General features: G+C 34.8%; 1 protein-coding gene across 3 annotated transcripts in view; it reads right to left on the bottom strand.

Moving 5' to 3' along the window:
• Nucleotides 1–9,623, bottom strand: part of LOC105568012 — a 55,220-nt gene extending 45,597 nt beyond the window's left edge. The window contains exons 1-2 of one of the 3 annotated variants that reach the window (XM_012023348.1): nt 9,545–9,623; nt 9,324–9,434 (exon numbers count right to left, since the gene is read on the bottom strand). In XM_012023348.1, the coding sequence (XP_011878738.1) occupies nt 9,324–9,414 (91 nt within the window). In that variant the 5' untranslated portion in view covers nt 9,415–9,434; nt 9,545–9,623. Of the gene's footprint in view, nt 1–9,323 lie in introns of all 3 variants that reach the window. The other 2 variants (XM_012023349.1, XM_012023347.1) reach the window with 2 other exon arrangements.
• Between the last annotated feature and the right edge of the window lie 7,935 nt (nt 9,624–17,558).

Raw genomic sequence — 17,558 nt, 5'->3', positions numbered from 1 at the left:
TTTCTCGGAGTCGGGTGCAGTCTCGCGCGCTTATCTCGGGCTCGCTCGGATTTGCATGAAATAGACTCGGCGGCGAGTCTCGTCAGCCTCGTCTCGTGACGAGGAGCACGAGGAGAACGGCCGTCAGTCGTTGCGCCCGCGCGCTGCCGTAGATCTTATCCCTCGATCACGAGCGACCCATATAACCGGATTCTTAGATCCTAATCGACGAGCGGACGACCGCTTCGTTCGGCGGCCACCTATTATGCATGGGGAACAATTGCGTTTACACGCGGAGGCGTTGATGCGCGCGAAGGCGAATAATTTATTGCGAAACGCCGGAGCTGATTTAGACGAGACAGGCATTATTTCCAATAGAATTGAAAGATTCAATCGTGTTATTGCTTAATTGTACAACAACGAGACGTTGTACCGCGGATGTTAGGAAGTGAATGCCGAGGATAGTTGTTTGAATTACACATTAATTAGGCATAATGAAATTTCTGTACGCGGCACTATTAATTTTATGTTCTTATCGCGGTTTTGATTGCCGTGCAAAAGATATAGATGCCTCGCGTGCGCTTTCTAGCTATGGAGAAAAACTGTTTATGCGTTTCTCTTGAACCAATTGGAAAGCCGTGAATGCATTCATATATAATAGATAAAGATGTTGTTAAGAACGTGACTGGTCGTATTTATTTCAATCAGACGCTGCATTTTGTAAGTGATTCGTTCGGTGGCAGTTTTTTATTTATTTGTCAATATCATTTATTGCGCATTCATCACCCCCCTCACTCTCCGTCTTTGTATTTCGTAGCAGAAAAATGAAACGATACTTTCTCCCCCTCGTTCCCTTTTGTTGTTCCAATCTCGATATTATCTGTAAAAAATAATGAAGCGGTACGATACTCTTTGAACGCAGTCTCTCTTAATTAAGAAATAAGAGACAATTTCGCGCCAGGAAAGGTAGAACACAAACACTCGCCTTCGTTCTCCGAGAAAAATGCGACTGTTGCGTCAAAAAAGCGGGTGGCCCCAATTCCTGCAATCGATCCCACTTGGCTTATGGAATATATAGTGTCTTATTTCAAATAGATGTCTATCAATAGACATTCGGTTTTCTGATAATGAATTTTTCTAAAAAAATTAGCAGTGGATAAACAAATGAGATACTTTGAAATGAGCTTATTTTATGTACTTCTATCATTTTTTAAATAGAAAATACGTGCAAATTGTGTTTCATATTTAAGTCTAGAAATTATCAAGTAAAATTAATTAATTAGCAAAATTGAGAGTACATGTATACTATAAGTGTGCATTCGTAAAGTTTAACAGTTTTTTTCTAAAAAAAAGAAATGCACGTACATGTAGTAACGAGATATTTGTTCATTTCTATTAGCTTGAGACATTAAATATTGACATAATTGCCAATAAAATATTTACTCAGTGTATGCAATGTATCTTAACGTACTGCATCGTTTGCAAATATGGCCAAGTGCGAGACTATGTTTGCTGCAATAAAATTGTTTGTATGTACACTAACATATACATTGACAAATAAGTGTCACTCATGTACACAGAATTGGTCAAAGGACAACCAGAGTTTGTATAATGAGATGACAACTTCATAGGATTACTGCGGATTTCTGAATACGTTTATTATAAAAAACGCGGGTCGTTTTATTATTTGCCTAATGTATCTCTCTTTCCATAAAAGTTTTCTCTTAAAATCATATAATAATTAGTTATAAAAAAATGGAGTGAATTAATTTCCAATAAAAATTTACGTATGAGTAGACGACGATTTCGCAACGGTTTTGATTAACATCACTAATCGGAAGAAATAAAAAAAAACCGATAACGGCGAGAATAATAAGATATGTAGGCGTGAATTTTTCGCATAGCCGAGAAGTTGCTCATTATCACATTCTCTTTGTTTGCTTATTAAGGCAAGCACGACTGCATCTCTACGTTCAAGGATGATGGGGACATAGAAACTTGACACGCATGAATGTTGGTCGTTCGAGTCGGTGTCTCGGCGGGTCGCGGCTCCGTTCAGTATCACTTAAATGCGACATGTTGCTGAGAGACAATGTGTAATACTATACTACTCCGTCACTGTTGACGTGAAATATAAATACGATTCAGCGATGATAAGATACGGATCTGCGTGCCTCGTCATCACCTTTAATCCAATTGTATCACTGACATGATCAGTAGGAATTTCGAGCATGAATCTAATTAACTAACAGTATATCACTCCGTCTTTAACGCAGAGTTTATTTGCACAAAATCATTACCGCGCGTAAGGACTATTGAGTGCTCTAGGTTATCGGTAGAAAGCGAATAATAATTATTTTAATTAATAGATTTTTCAATTACAGAATGGTGGTTTTAATTGGGTTAATTAACACGTGTTATCAACGACTCGCGCTAATGAAGTGGCATTGCAAAGAAAGTAATACAATTCTGTTTACGTAAGGTCGAAAACAGTTAGTTACCGACTGATATTTATGATCTTGCCGGTGTGTAAAATTCAAAAGCGAAAGTTTTATAGATTAACGGTAGATTTTTCAACGCGAATGGTATGCAGGAAGCTCACATTTTATTTAGGCATGCAAAGACGAACAAGGAAACGTACGTAATCTCTCAATTTCACCTAGAGACAGCGCTTTTGCTTTTTTTGTAACGTATCGATACATTTCCATCGCCCAAAATGGTAAACGTCGACAAAACTAGTCGCTCGGCATCCCATCACATTCGTGTGAAATGCACACTTCTGTTTATCTGCGCACATAGGCAAACTGTAATTGCATTCTGCATCGTTAGAACTCGGCGAATCTACTTGCTGTATTATTAGAGGAAAGTCCTCTATTATGAGATATGATTCTAATACGAGATAGCAGGTTTTTAACATCCAAATTCAATCACAAATCTTTTTTCGCAACGATTGCACGATCTAACAATCAATTTTTCATTAAACAGATTTCACTTCAAGGGCAATAAATTTATGGCGGAGCCAACAATTGGTGTCTATTGATTTAGCAGAAACTCCGCTATCCCATAATAGGGGACTTTCTACGTATGTAGCGTAAATAGGTCAAAATATATGCTGAAAAATTCTCCTTGATTTTTACGTCTTTTATTTTAAGTAACTATTTACACGTCGAGAGAGAATTTAGTGTTTTAAATGCTGCACCAGAGAAATATTCTACGTGTTTATTGACAGCATAATTATTAGAAATATGTAATACAACGTTATTTATTATTCCTGAATATACACACACAGAAATTTAAGTAGGCACGGAACATTGATATAAAAATAATGAAAGCAACAATAATAATAAAAGGGCATTCAAATTATTATTATTTAAAAAATTCTGAGAATATTGTCATCGTTCTTAAGTACGCCGGATTAGTCATTTATCGATGAAAATCAAGCGGACAATTACGAACTGCATTCCAGCCTGTATGCGGTCAAGCATCGGGCTTACACGCGTTCACCAAGCGTAATTACTTATTAGGTGCAATGTAAGTCTGACCTAGAAAACCGGCATCGGGGCCGACAGGCAATATTGGTCGCGGTAGAACTTCAACGGGCCGTTGCCACATACGACCGATCAATATACATGTATATCGTTAAATAAAACGTGCAAGAATTCGCTACCGGCGAACGCGTGTTTCTCGGGCATTTACTTAGTCCGCATGGAAACGCAAAGGAAAACGCAAGCGTTAACAACATCGCGCGTTACGATTTATTGTGGAGTAAGTCATTCCTTGTTTAGGAATAAGGCTTATTATCAGTGCTTTAATTTCGAGAGTCTTTGCCGCGGCGGATAGCATCCAATTATGGTTGCTGGCGATGCAATTAACTGAGAAAGCAGATATACGTTGTCCTGTCTTTGCAAACATTTTTTTATCTCGCTCTTAACGCTACATATTACGATACGCGTAAGAAACTTTACTGCCATCGGTGTTGAGACACGGCATCGTAACAAGATAAAATACTGTTGGTTGTAACTATAATAACTCGTGATATTAATTACAGAAACAAGTTGTGCATGTTTAGATCAATTATTGTACGTAGTAAAGTACTGCAATAAATTGCAGTGGCAAATTATATAAGAAATAACAGAATAAAGCAATATTACTGTGTTAATATTAAATTAATACGACAATAATTTATTTATTCTTGTAAGCTGCATTAAATCATACAACTAAAAGAAACAGAATGTCTGTTTGATTATGTATAAGATATTGCATTGCTCTTGGTGCGAAATACATGTGACATAACTGATATAATAATGAATAACAATTCTTTCGTATAAAGTATATCGGGAGCTGCGAAAGCCACATCCCAAGTAACTCGACTTATCGTAGCGCGACGGTAACGCGCGGCTGGTGCACGTGACCACGTGCAGCTTGTTGCACTGCTCGTCACGTGCATCGGACAGTGCACCGGCCGCCACGCTCTCATGCACGTGAATTCTGCATAAAAGCGAACGAGAATAAACGTGCTTATTGCGGAAATTTCTATTACGGATTACGAACTGTACAGCATAAAAAAAAGTGTAGTGATTCTTACAATAGAGCCAAGATTAATCTCACATTTGTATATTTAGAAAATTTTTATTATTCTGTGTATATTACGTACAATAACAATATTTTCAACCGCGAATATATCGCACTTTTACAGTGATTAATGTTAAAAAATATTGAAGTGGTTGTTTTGCTTTCTAACGTTAATAAAATTACGACTAACAACCAAAATATATCGCGGAAATAAATGTACAAAATTACAAATTATAAGTTTAAATTGATGACAGATAAAGATAGAAATTTTGCTTAGACAGAAGCAATGAATTGCATTAAAATACGCTCAATTATTTTTACAAGTTGGATTGTACTACGAATTATACATCGTAGTGCAACAGGAAATAGTTTTGCAGTTCTCATGTCTACTCTAGATGTAAATGGAATAACAATTAGGCTTTCTATCGATTTCACAAACGCAATAAATAGAAAGGAGAAGAAAGAGGGCTAGTTTACGGAGCAATCGATGATGGCGGACCAATCGCAACTCAATAATTGCCGAGAAAGAATTCGCCGTTCTTATGATAAAACAAAAACTATATCAGCAAAGGAACGAGATGGAGAGAGTCGGTCTCTATTTTAAAATGCGCTATCAATCACTGTGCAGTTGTTGCGTTGACAGTTTAACAATGTTAATTGCTCGAATTAAGCTGAATCACGCGGTCCTTTGGGGGTCCTTTCTGTACCGGTTTAATTAACATATTCGTATTACCGTAAATCTGTCTGACAGTGGGCGCGCACGTCGATACTAATAACATTGATTATGGTCAAACTACTGTAGAAAGTTGACGTTTAAATTCACATACTTATCGCCACCATTAAGTAAACGGTAGCATTAATAGACGCTTAAAAAATCTCATGAATACCGAATCATGGATCGTGGAAAATTAAACTAAAAAAAGATTGCGCATACCGGTAAATTTATCTAGATATTATTAGGAAAGATAGTAAATATTAGCGACTGCACTTACTGATACATTTATCTGAATATTATTAGGAAAGGTAGTAAATATGAGCGCCGTGTAATACAATTACCGATCATTAAAGTAAAGCTTTAAATCTCTTTAAGATCTAATTAATATTTTAAGACTTCGATCGTAGACAAATTATTGTGTCAATCTATAAATGAATAGAAGATAAAATATGCATTCGTTTATCATTTATTAATTTCACTAGTAGTACAAATGAATGATTCGTTAAATAATAGATGCATACATACAAACTTTCTGTTTATCAAGTGTGAAAAATGCGAAATATTTTATTTTATATTTAACATACATATGTATGCAAAGCATTATAATTAATTATCTAAATTATTATACATAGAAAGCAGACAATTTGAAAAGTTGATTTATTTTGCTAATCGTGTGATTTCGGTAATCTCTCTGCAATACTAACAAGAGAAATTCACGTATCCGGGGAATGGAAGGTCAGTATATTATAAGTCTAGTCTACGCGCATTTGTCGTATACGCACGTTTCTCTGATAATTTCTTGCGTAAATTACTTTTGCGGTGCAGCACGTGTTACAATTTCAGTACGTAGGTGCATTTTAACTGCTCTCGAGACTAATAACGACCTATCTATTACTTTCGTTGGTAAACTTGTGAGACTTTAATGCATAATAAATTTGTGATTTTATTGATGGCTCGCCAATACTTTGAGTCAGCAATACGACAGAAGGAAAAAAAATATTGATGATAAACATTTTATTCTTGAAGGTGTCCATGCCACCAAGCTTCGTTTCTTCGTATTTTGCGATCGGAGAAAGTGCTCGGAACGATTGTACCGGCGGAAGTTGTAGTCATTGAGAAATTTAAGCGATACGTTACGATAACCGGGAATGTATGAATATTGAACCGGGATTAGTCATGCATTGGTTAATTTTTTCCGAAGGAAAGGCCTTATGAAGGATGTGATAAATTCAACTCGGCTCTCCTTATACCAGCGCGCTAGATACGAGAAAGCGAATCAGTGTCAATGACAGGCATGTCGCCGTTCCATTTTTTGCCGCGAGAATGTCATTATTCGATAGACTGCAATCTCACCTGAATTTCTCACACTTTCTCCATCTCCACTAGTAATTTGTAGGTGCAACGACGTGCGACTGTATTACTTGTTTTACAACTCGTTAGTTGCTTACACAAGGCTGATTTAAGGCACGCAGTGTCAATGTCAAGCGTTTGCAGAGTTATTATTCTTTCCGGAAGAATTGCTTTTACTCGCATCTTTTCCCATCATAACAAGTAGATCGTTATAAAAGGGATAAAATCTAAGAGATTCTATATTGTTTAGTTTTTTAATTAGAATTAAAATTAAGGATCGTGCAATTCAACATTATTCGAACACGTAGCAAATTTCATTTTTGAGACACGGAAAGCGTAGCATTAGCGAGACAAGCGTACTTTACAGTCTTTACTGTAGGTCAGCGGTGAACGGACGGAATTAGCCGAGAAGATGTCGCTCGGTTGTTAATTGATAAAACGGACGGTCGCGTGATTCAATACGAGCAGCTAACGCATGCACGTGACTTGGTCAGACTTATCCCTCGGTGGCGTTAATCTGCGCGAGGAAAAGCGTATAAGCGTAGGTCTCTTTCGTAGGTCTTTCTCGTGCCCGCAATGATCGGCAATAACCGGCACGTGCAAAAGCACGTGTAATCTCGCGCGGCACGTGATAGTTGGCCCCCGCGTGCGGTATAGGAATTGTTATTATCGTCTATGCTCTAGTCAACTCTAGTGTGTCTATGCAACGGCATTGATTCTACGGCATGTGTGTAGGTGTGAATGCTACACAATTATTAAATAGTTGCGAGATCGCATATCCAACATAACTGCGTTAAGAGGACATAATCATACTATACAATTTTCAATTTGTAAAAAATATACGCACATATTTATGTAATCTTTTTAGAAATTTTTTACTGAATTTATAATGGATTCTTCTCTCAATAAAAATGCTAAAATTTCAATTGCCTTTAAGTTACGAATGATAAAATATTTTGGACCAATTTTATAAATTAAAAATGCCAAAAATATAAGTGGCTGATAAAATCTTTTAACTTAATACTCGTATGTTAGGTGAGTTAATAGTTTATTGAAAATGTAAATTGGAAATAACTATGAAACACTAAATTCATGCGCGACATAATTGATTTTAGAAATAAATGCCTATCGATCTTATTAAATCTGACATTCTTTTATCTACCTTAATATTCGATATAAATGCAAGGTGTACCTATTTCACCATCCAAATTATTTGAGAGATCAATATCCGTTCAATACTTACTGAATACTTCGTTATTTAATAATTTAATTATCACTCAATGTACATATATTTTTTACGAAAAGTTAAAAAATTCCACTTTGGGTAAAAGTTTTCCTTTAGAAAACATGTTTTGAGTATAAAACGGTACTTTCTGATCGCAATGTACAAGTCCCGCTATATCTGGCGACCCTGCTTCTACGTCAGTGTGCCTAACAAAAATGCAGCAAAGTTGCAGTCCTTGTAGACCGCGGTAGTCACATACAATGACGAGCATGTACGCGTAGGCAGCGAATCTCGTGAGCGTAGTCAGCGACGAGCTAGACTCACGTGCTTAGGCCGACAGCCGTTTACAGGCCTTTTCGCGACTTCCCATACATTTGAATGGCACGTGTTGTAATACCCATTTTACCGATGTTTATTCGACAAATGTCAGAGCCCTGGATACGAAGCAATAGGAGAATGATGTTGAAAAGATCGCTCGTGGGATAGTGGCAGAAGCGAGAAATCTGCATTGCAGCAGTTTTGAGCACTGTCACGTCCCAGAGAGACGGCATATTCTCCGAGGTTATCAGGATTAGCATCTGTAGAAGGAAGTGTTCCACTTTCGTGGATGAAGGATAGGGGGTGGAGACATAATTATGCGGTATAAAGCCAGACGTAATAACTATGATAGAACGAAATGAAGAAAAAGATAGTGTAGTAGTAGAAGCAACGAAGATCACTCTTGAAGGATTACGATGTTTGAAATTACAGAATTTTCTCATCTCTCTCTTTCTCAGCATACCATATAATAGCATAAGCCACGTAAAAGAAAAATATCCCTTAATTATCATAGAATGTCATCACAGTATTCAGTATTTTGTTTTCTCCGTATTTTAAGTTACATAATAGTTTAAATGATAAATAGATTAAAACTTCTTATAACTTCTTTTTTTAATCAACTTAAAATATTTAAATTTTTGAATGATTTCACTAATCAGTTTTTTAAAGAAAATTTTAAGAGCTTGCTGAACGAGTTGTATTATTTAGATTAATAGTTTAAATTCAATTTTTATTAAAGAGTGTGAAATCATTATATTTATGTAAAATTACAAGAAAATTAATAGTATGAATAGATAAATTATTCTTTATTGTTAAAAATGTATGCACACAAGCTGAACTATAGGTATAACAATTTCTTTTTCCTGTCCTGTATTTTTATTATTTGTTTGAATTTCGACGAAATTATATATTAACAGCCAGCATTAACTGATAACAAATTAATGTTTAATAGGTTTATTAAATTATTTTTTACAAAATATATATGAACAAATTACTGCAGTTTCGCGTGTTTCTCATACGATTATTTCAAATTTATTAATATAGTAATGTCCTATTGGGAATAATAGAACTAAAATAATTAGGAATATGAAATGGAATATGAAGTCTATTTTTAAACTAGTAAGAGATGACGGATCATGCAATAACGTCAAAAATATTACATACCTGGCGTTAATCTCTCTTGTGGGGGATGTCCTAAAATTTCGGTTCCGGCGAGTAATAGAATAGTCAAGAGTCCAACGAGATGCATCCTCATCACTCCCGGTCTAAGCTATTCTGATCACAATCAATGAGAACTATTGGAAATTCGTAAACACGTGGACGGCAAACTTAAACACGGCGCGGTTAATTTTCGAAATGGCCTTTATTTCAACGTGCGAACTTACACGAGAGATTCTCAGGTGTTAATCTAAGTCTGCCGTACGGTTTAGTCGGCAGAGCTCCTATCGCTGTCGGACGGTGCGGTAGTCTGGAGGGCCGCCTGGCGCTTTCACTGGCTTTATACGTGCGCACGAAAGCACCTCTTCTGAAAGAGGGGATTCTAGACGGCTCTCGTGCACGTCGCTGGACATATCACGAGACTTAGCGGAGAATCATGAAATTTCGCGGTACTTATATTTACGGGCCTCTTTCATCTACCTTTAGTTTCAGAATAACAAAAAGTATTATTTCTAACCGTAACAAAAAGGTTAAATTGTGCAGGTTTACGCTGCAATTATACCCTATTATTCTTCGTAATTAAAAGTTTTAATTTTGTTCTGATATAATGAAAGAATTAATATTATTGTTCTGATTATTATGAATTTTTGTAATTGACATGATACAACAATATAAAACAATACGATAAAATATGTTGCATTTTGATACCTAAAATGGTATCATGACAAGATAAGGAAAATTTGTTTTAAACTTAGAAAGATACTATATGAACAGTTAAACAATTTGATAATGACTTAATACATTTAAGTATTTTAGTTTATATTTGTTCGTTACCGATTGAACAATTGAATCAGTTAGAACAAAAAGTACGTGTGATAAGATTATATACATATTTGAGAAAAACAAAAACTGTTTTATAAGTAAAATGAATTTTGCAGTCGGTTTTATGCTACTTTGTTTGAAGAGGGGACCCCTTAAAGTATATTCATTAAGAACAAATTTTTAAACAGATATGCCATCCATGCATAATTATAGAGCAAAGATCTATTGTTAACTTAATTTTGGCCAAAATTTGCATGTATTTCTATTCTCATATGGTTCAATTAATTTTTCGCCGCACTTTATCTATAATTGCTTTCCCTTCGAATCAAAGTAACAAGCTCGATTTATTACAAATTGCTCAATAACTTATTAGATTTTGACGCGAATATCGTATATAATAGCGCATATGTTTTCTCGATGTGTGTACATTATTGACGACATTTGAACGTTATTTTAGTTAATAAAATTTTAAATATCGATTTGGTCACAAACAGGCGCTTTGCTTATATAACTGCTTCCGATTAGTGGTGAACCAGATAATTGGTGAAACAAAGAGCAAATACGCGAAAACATAATTACGAGTGCAGAATTACAGGCATATGTTCCGCACTATCGATTACATGGTCGATGAGTCGCCGATCATATAGTTAGCCACAATGCCGGTGTCATTATCAAAGCAACCACTCATTATCTCGCACTGTTGTATGATTAATCGCCGATATAACCGGGAACTGAGCGATGAAAGATAGACGAAATTTTTTAAAAGGTTTTTTTTTATTTGCCGTTTAAATCGTCATTATTACTCTCATTGAAACGATGTATTTGTGTGAGAAACTTAGGAAGTACGTTTTTTTTATTCAACTGTATGCTATTTTCCGATCTTTCTAAAACGTATCACAAAACCGTTGCAGCAAACGACAAATGATGACAAATTATATACCATGTAGGAAAACTTATTTACCTTTAGAAGTGACAAAAACAGTCGAATTTACCGTAAATAATTTATAATGAAGTCGCAAATATGTATTTAATGTCTATCGTTCATCATAATGATAGATATCTGTGTCAATATTTAAGAGTTTCTCACGTTTTGAAAAGAGTCTGGTTAAATAGATTTTTTTCAAAGAATACACTCGCTTTATAGCGTCGGGTCATGAAACAAACCTGCAGTTTGATTCATTGTCTATTGCACCTTGCTGGTCAGTCGCTGTCCTAGATGAATCATTACTGCACCCGAGATCATTATCCTTGGTCGTTGGAAATAATTCGTTCGTATGTTTCGAAAGCTTCGACAATCCTCCCGAGTTATACGTTTTATATTGCTTAACGCATAGCTCCGAAGGCGCCAATCTAATTCATAAGCATGAAGTACTTGGGTCACTTTCATGATCGTGCATCAATGTCATAAAGTAGATATGTGCACTAGTAAATGGCCTTAATGACGATATTGTTTTAGATATTACTTATAATTAGATAGTTTTATTTCGCTACAAAATTATTAATTTTTTTTATTGCATACTTATCTCTAATATCAAGTTAACCTGCAGACATCAATTAGAATTTAAATGTTTGAGAGAAGAAAGTAATTAATATCTTAAACTATATATCTTTGAGGACTGTGTAAACCGATTTGTGAGGCAAGATTTCGTGCGAAAATGCGAGGGGAAGAGGATACCGAGAAACTGCCTATCTTACCCGATTGAACCGGTTTCTGCACTTCCGCGATTTAGCAAGCCTCATTATTTTGAAGTGCCGCAGATTTTGTTTTGATTATCGTTAATCATTCTCGACTCTGAGAAGAAGAGAGATCTCCGGATGATTTTCGTCAAGCTATGAGAGGTTACGAGCACGTTATTCATCACTAGGCATTCACACGTCTTAATCTGTATCCTCATTAAGCGCAGAGACGCTGAAAATAACTAGGACGCATTAGATTTATCACTGCTTTAAAAACTGATGGAAAAGAATTCGCAAATTTGTTTCGGAATTAGTTATGCTCTCGTAGTGGTTATTTAGAAAACCGCTTCGTGCAACTACTAATTACTTTTTGGAAACGGAATTCTATGAGTAATGTAGTATTGGTGTTGTGATAAGTAAGATAGTAATCAGTAGAAACGTGAAAGTAGTCATACTAAATCGTACGTATCAAGTCGATATGTTGATTATATCATATAGTAATATTCTGAATTTACCATTGACGTGGTGATAGTCGCTGTTGCAACCTTAGCCATGCGTATTGAGTCAAATCAGTTTGATCGATCTCGCATTGACGCAAATTTCAAGTTACGCTAAATCCAATTACATTTGATTAGCACAACGATCCCGTATTTAAACTGTTGGATTTAGAAATCTGTTTCTATTTCCGGATTGACAGATTCACGATTCTTATGACTCTCCTAGTATCACGAAAGTGCTTAATTCGCCCTTCTGACGAACTCGTAAACGATCTATTGCAGCTGCTCCCTGCACTGCTTTGTCATTGCTAGGATGTCACTTGCACAGATGAAAAGTAAATGAAGTTATTTCATAATTTTATATGCACATGCTCGGTTTCAAGTATGAATAAAAATGTGTTTCGTATTTTTACATGAAATGCGAATAGTTGTAACCATTAAATTATCGTGATTTAGTGTGTAATAAATTCATAAGTGCATATTCTTATGACTTATTTTATATATTGTTAATCGTATTAATTATTTTAATATTGTTAATTGAAATTTTAAATGAAAAAGAAATTGATAAATAAATTTACACAAAAATTGCTTAAATAATTTTGTATGTTGTTGGGTATGAAACTTGTATATAATCTAAAATGTGAAAACTGGACATTTATAATGGTATATGATGAAAATTATTATTTTTAGTATAAATATGCAATTCTTATTAAATGAAAACAAATTTAAATCAGTCAAGATACTTATTTGTACGTAACAGCACAATAGACACTTTCTTAAACGGAAATGTGTAGAAATATTATATATGACTTTTAAAGATATTGAAGGTATATAATTATATGTTAATAAACTTAATAAGAGAAAAATAGACGGAAAACCGATAATAATCGCAATGTTAATTAGTAATTCTGATTTTGGGCATTGATTTAATTTAAATGGTATTTCCCAGCAGCCTCCTTTCTCTCGAGCCGATAATGTCTCGGTAAGACTATGAGTTCGTGCTGATACCTGACACATTAATCTCGGGTGGTGCAAACATCCTTAATAATTAGCCACACTAAGGGAAGTGTCGTCACACATTGCTCGGCATTGCTCCGCGCCTCTTCCATTCTAACATTTTTCTTTTTAATTACATTCCCACATAATAATTATTTCACAACTCGTGTGTCAAAGTACTTGATTTTAATCTTAATTAGTGTGAAAATCATGGTAATAAAATTAAAGCGATAGTTCATTTAGGGATTTGCTTTTGTAATTTTAAACACTGCTAAGCGACTGTGTGTTATTTCGAAAAGTTTACTCGAGATACGTCACTTCGGGCAGTTAATTAAAACGGGTGAGCATTTCTTTCATCAAAAAGTCCATCTACCATTAATCGTATAAACGTAGAAAATTTTTCATTGGCTTTTAATGACTTCTACAGTTCAAATTCTGGCGCAATTTAGATTGGTGCAATATCAGCGCAGCTATGTGGCACTCCGCGTTCTGGTAGCTCATTTAAATCTTCAGTTGCGATTCATTCAACTCGAATTATGCAACGATTCCCACAAGGAATAAGTCGTTAATACAATAAATGTGTGTCTATCATTGGCAAAGAATTTTATAATGTTCTCAAACCAAATCCGCTCAGCAATTCATTAAATATTCACAAGGCCTTGCGACGCATAACAATATCATGTTATTATACAGAAAGAACAGTTTTGATGAAGTCTTCAAAGTTTAACTAGATATAGATTTGAAAATAATCTTGTTGTACCATCAAAATAGTTATATAACACGTTGAAACTGACTGTTTGAAACTTTTTGCAGCATTATCATCATGCTTGAGCGTTCTATTATTATTTTAATGATCCAACAAAATGATTATATTATTGTAGGATCTGCATTTAGCTAAATAATATTTTAGATATTTCAGTAAAGCCGTTCTTTCCTTGTATGCGTACAGTCCGACACCATGTATCTACTGATATCGTTTCCGAACGCTTTTAGACGTACGATAATCTTTATAGGATAGTATTAATTGGTATTTGGCGTGGGTGTGGTCACGATTGCAATGCTATGTGCAACAGAAAAACGTATGTACATGTACGTTTCGAGACGAGTTGGATTGACTTATTTCCTGGTATCGTTTAGGTTGCGACTCAATTTAGCATAGTTATACGACTGCTGATTTATATAATTGTTCGATATCGAACGAATAAATTATCGCGCTCGATAATTAATAAATATTTATCAATAATAAATTTCATAGTCATTGGATAATCTTTATGGCGTGTCAAATAAAGATCTTATAAATTTCTCTAAATGATTTAGAAAGTCTGCTTTTGACTACTGAAGACTGTCGCCTGAATTTATCTGGCGATTAAAAGACATTTTTGCTATTATACAAAAAATACAGGTTGCACGCGGCGATACATCAGGAGCTTGTTGTTAATGGCCGAAGAGATACATTATACATATAGATCGTAAATTGTATATCGTCCACTCGCAACAACGCTCCTTCGTGTTTCAGAACACGCTTATACGCAAGATTTGCGAACAAAGTGATGCCGACTGAAAGTTGCAGATATTTGTGTAATATTTTGATACAAGGCAAGATAAGAGGAAATGCATTTTTTGCAACTTTTATAGATTATCTAATAAAATTGTAAAAATATGCATCTGAGAGATAATGTTGCGCGATACTGCAAGTTTTTACGATGCCTTCGATCGATGTTTATTACGGGGACGTAGATTTAAGTCCTCTCGGCGCGGAATACCACCTTTCCTTCGTATTCGAGGTACATGTCGGAACTCAGGTAATTAGCTAATTAATTATCAAGACGTTTCAGAAGACGCTGTTATAGCGCACTTGTGGTAAGACCTGCCATCGAATCAGGCTCTGCGTTATTAATTATCTTAACGAGAAACTCATACGATTTCGCGGTTACAGCTCGTTTACCATTTATTGCCATCGGAGAAAGAACTGGTGATACACGTAGGCAGATCTGTGCGAGGCGGTTGATGAAACTACGGAGTATTCTAAATCGCGCGCATCTTACACGTGCATCTTACGCGTTGTAGTCATTCTCTTATTTTACTTCACAACTAATGAAAATTTTCATTTAACATAAGTCACTTTAGCAATTTACAGTTTTAAAAAGCTAAAAATATAGGCTAGAAAATATATGTTAACTTGACAGCAAATAACATTTCCATAATATAACTTTGACAGTCGTAATATACAATTAGTTCTGCTTCACTAACTTATAAGATGTTGCAATTACTTCTTTCATAGCATTTACAATGAAGCATGATAATAGATGCCTAGCACCTCATCTTTAGAATTGCGATATAACTGAAAGAATCCGAACTCTTCCTCAAAGAGTTTTATGGTTTTTGTTGTCTCTTATTTTTATTCGATATTAAAATGGAAAATAATTTAAATTATGTATATATATACGCATGTTTTTTATGTTACTAATTAGAAATAGACACGTCACTTAGTTTGAATTTAATCTCTGTTTATCAATCACGTATTCTGCAAAGACATGTGAAACTTAGTTTTTTGCCTTTCATAATTATCCAAACGCTATATGAATACTTAGTATTTATAGCTTAATGAATAGTCGACTATTAATCATACAAGAAATGTGACTTATACGTAAAATGTCGGTAGCACATGACATATATCTATGGAAGAATTAAAACATGTCTAATAGCGTGTTAGACAAAAATCTAATATTCCCATCTACTTATAATCAATTAATTATTGTCTTTCGAACAGATACGACACTTTTGGAATATTTAATTATTTGAATAAGATCTTTTTTGTAATCATACTTTATTATGGAAATATATATGATATGTATTGTTATATATACTGCCAATTAATACTGATTATCATTAGAAAACTAAAAGAAACTATCTCATACATTTCTCAAGCTAAAATGAATGAGGTTCCCCACGATAATCGCGCAATTTCGACATTCGTACGTGCGTCCTCCGACGTCTCCGCAAAGGCGAATGGGAAATTCTCATGGACTAAACATAAGTCAGTCAGATATCGCGATAACGATCCAAACTCTCGTTCTCTCTTTTTTTATTTTATCCTACACCTTACTAGAACTGCGATAAAAATGGAAAATCTTATGGGACTTGGTAACGGTGTGCGATTGTAAGCTAGGCACAACTTCTATGTACTGTCTCTGCCCGGATTGATCTCTGATCGATATACCACTAGCATATTTCTGCCGCACTCAAAGATAGACATTCCGAGTGTTCGATCTACCGTGATCGATCATTACTTCGCCTATTAATCCTACGTGTGATGCAGGTCTCGATTTCGTTTTCCCGAAGGGAAGTAACGACCTGACCGTAGCGAACTAATGAATTTTGATACGCTGACCAGCCGCATTCGAATAGCGGCCGGTGTCTGTCCGTGTGAATAATGCATTACCATAATATATTTATCTCATCGCTTACGCGTTATTAATGATCGTGAAAATGAGTTCTAGGACTATTATATGGTTATACACCTCGCGAGGGTTCTTGGCTATTTTAATAATTATAGCCCATGCTTAATATTTCACGCCTTTTCACGAGTTTCATACACAATCTTGATAATTTTATACAATTTGATGAATGATTTTCCAAAAGTATCTATTAGGTGTCATTTTTTGTCATTATATATCATAAGAATATAGTAAAGCTTATAATATTATAACACAGCTATGCCAAAAATTACTAATTTTTTATAAGTTTATTGAAAATTAAATTTAATAAATGTTCATTGTAATATTACGAGGAAGTACGGAGTGATATGTAAGTTTATGTAAAAATTTTAAGTCTTTCTGCCTTTTTATTTTTACGTTTTTTTTGTGCATTTTGATATTGGTATTTTGCTTTTATACGCACTTACTCATATAATTCATTTGAATTTTATTCTTACATCTGATTCATTGTAATTATGTGTCCTTCGTCATTTTAACGTTCCTGTATATGAACAAGTGTCATTGTCATCTTGAGAATTGGCATAATAGAGGTGGAAATAATAGGGATATGACCTTGGAACGCGGAAGTTTCTTCTAAAGTAAGTGTTCTACGACGCGTAACTTTTTCTAGCTGCTATATTCCGTGAAATGTTATAAAAGAATTTTACAATTTATAAATATACTCTTTGGAAATCCGTTGTTTTAATTATATAGAGAATATGTATGAATATACTAGTTAAGAGAAAGTTATATTAAATAACTTGTGCATGGAT

The sequence above is a fragment of the Vollenhovia emeryi genome, unplaced genomic scaffold (genome assembly GCF_000949405.1).
Source record: "Vollenhovia emeryi isolate VEMERY1.0 unplaced genomic scaffold, V.emery_V1.0 DF939132.1, whole genome shotgun sequence".
NCBI lineage: Eukaryota > Metazoa > Arthropoda > Insecta > Hymenoptera > Formicidae > Vollenhovia > Vollenhovia emeryi.
This window is presented reverse-complemented; position numbering and strand designations above follow the sequence as displayed.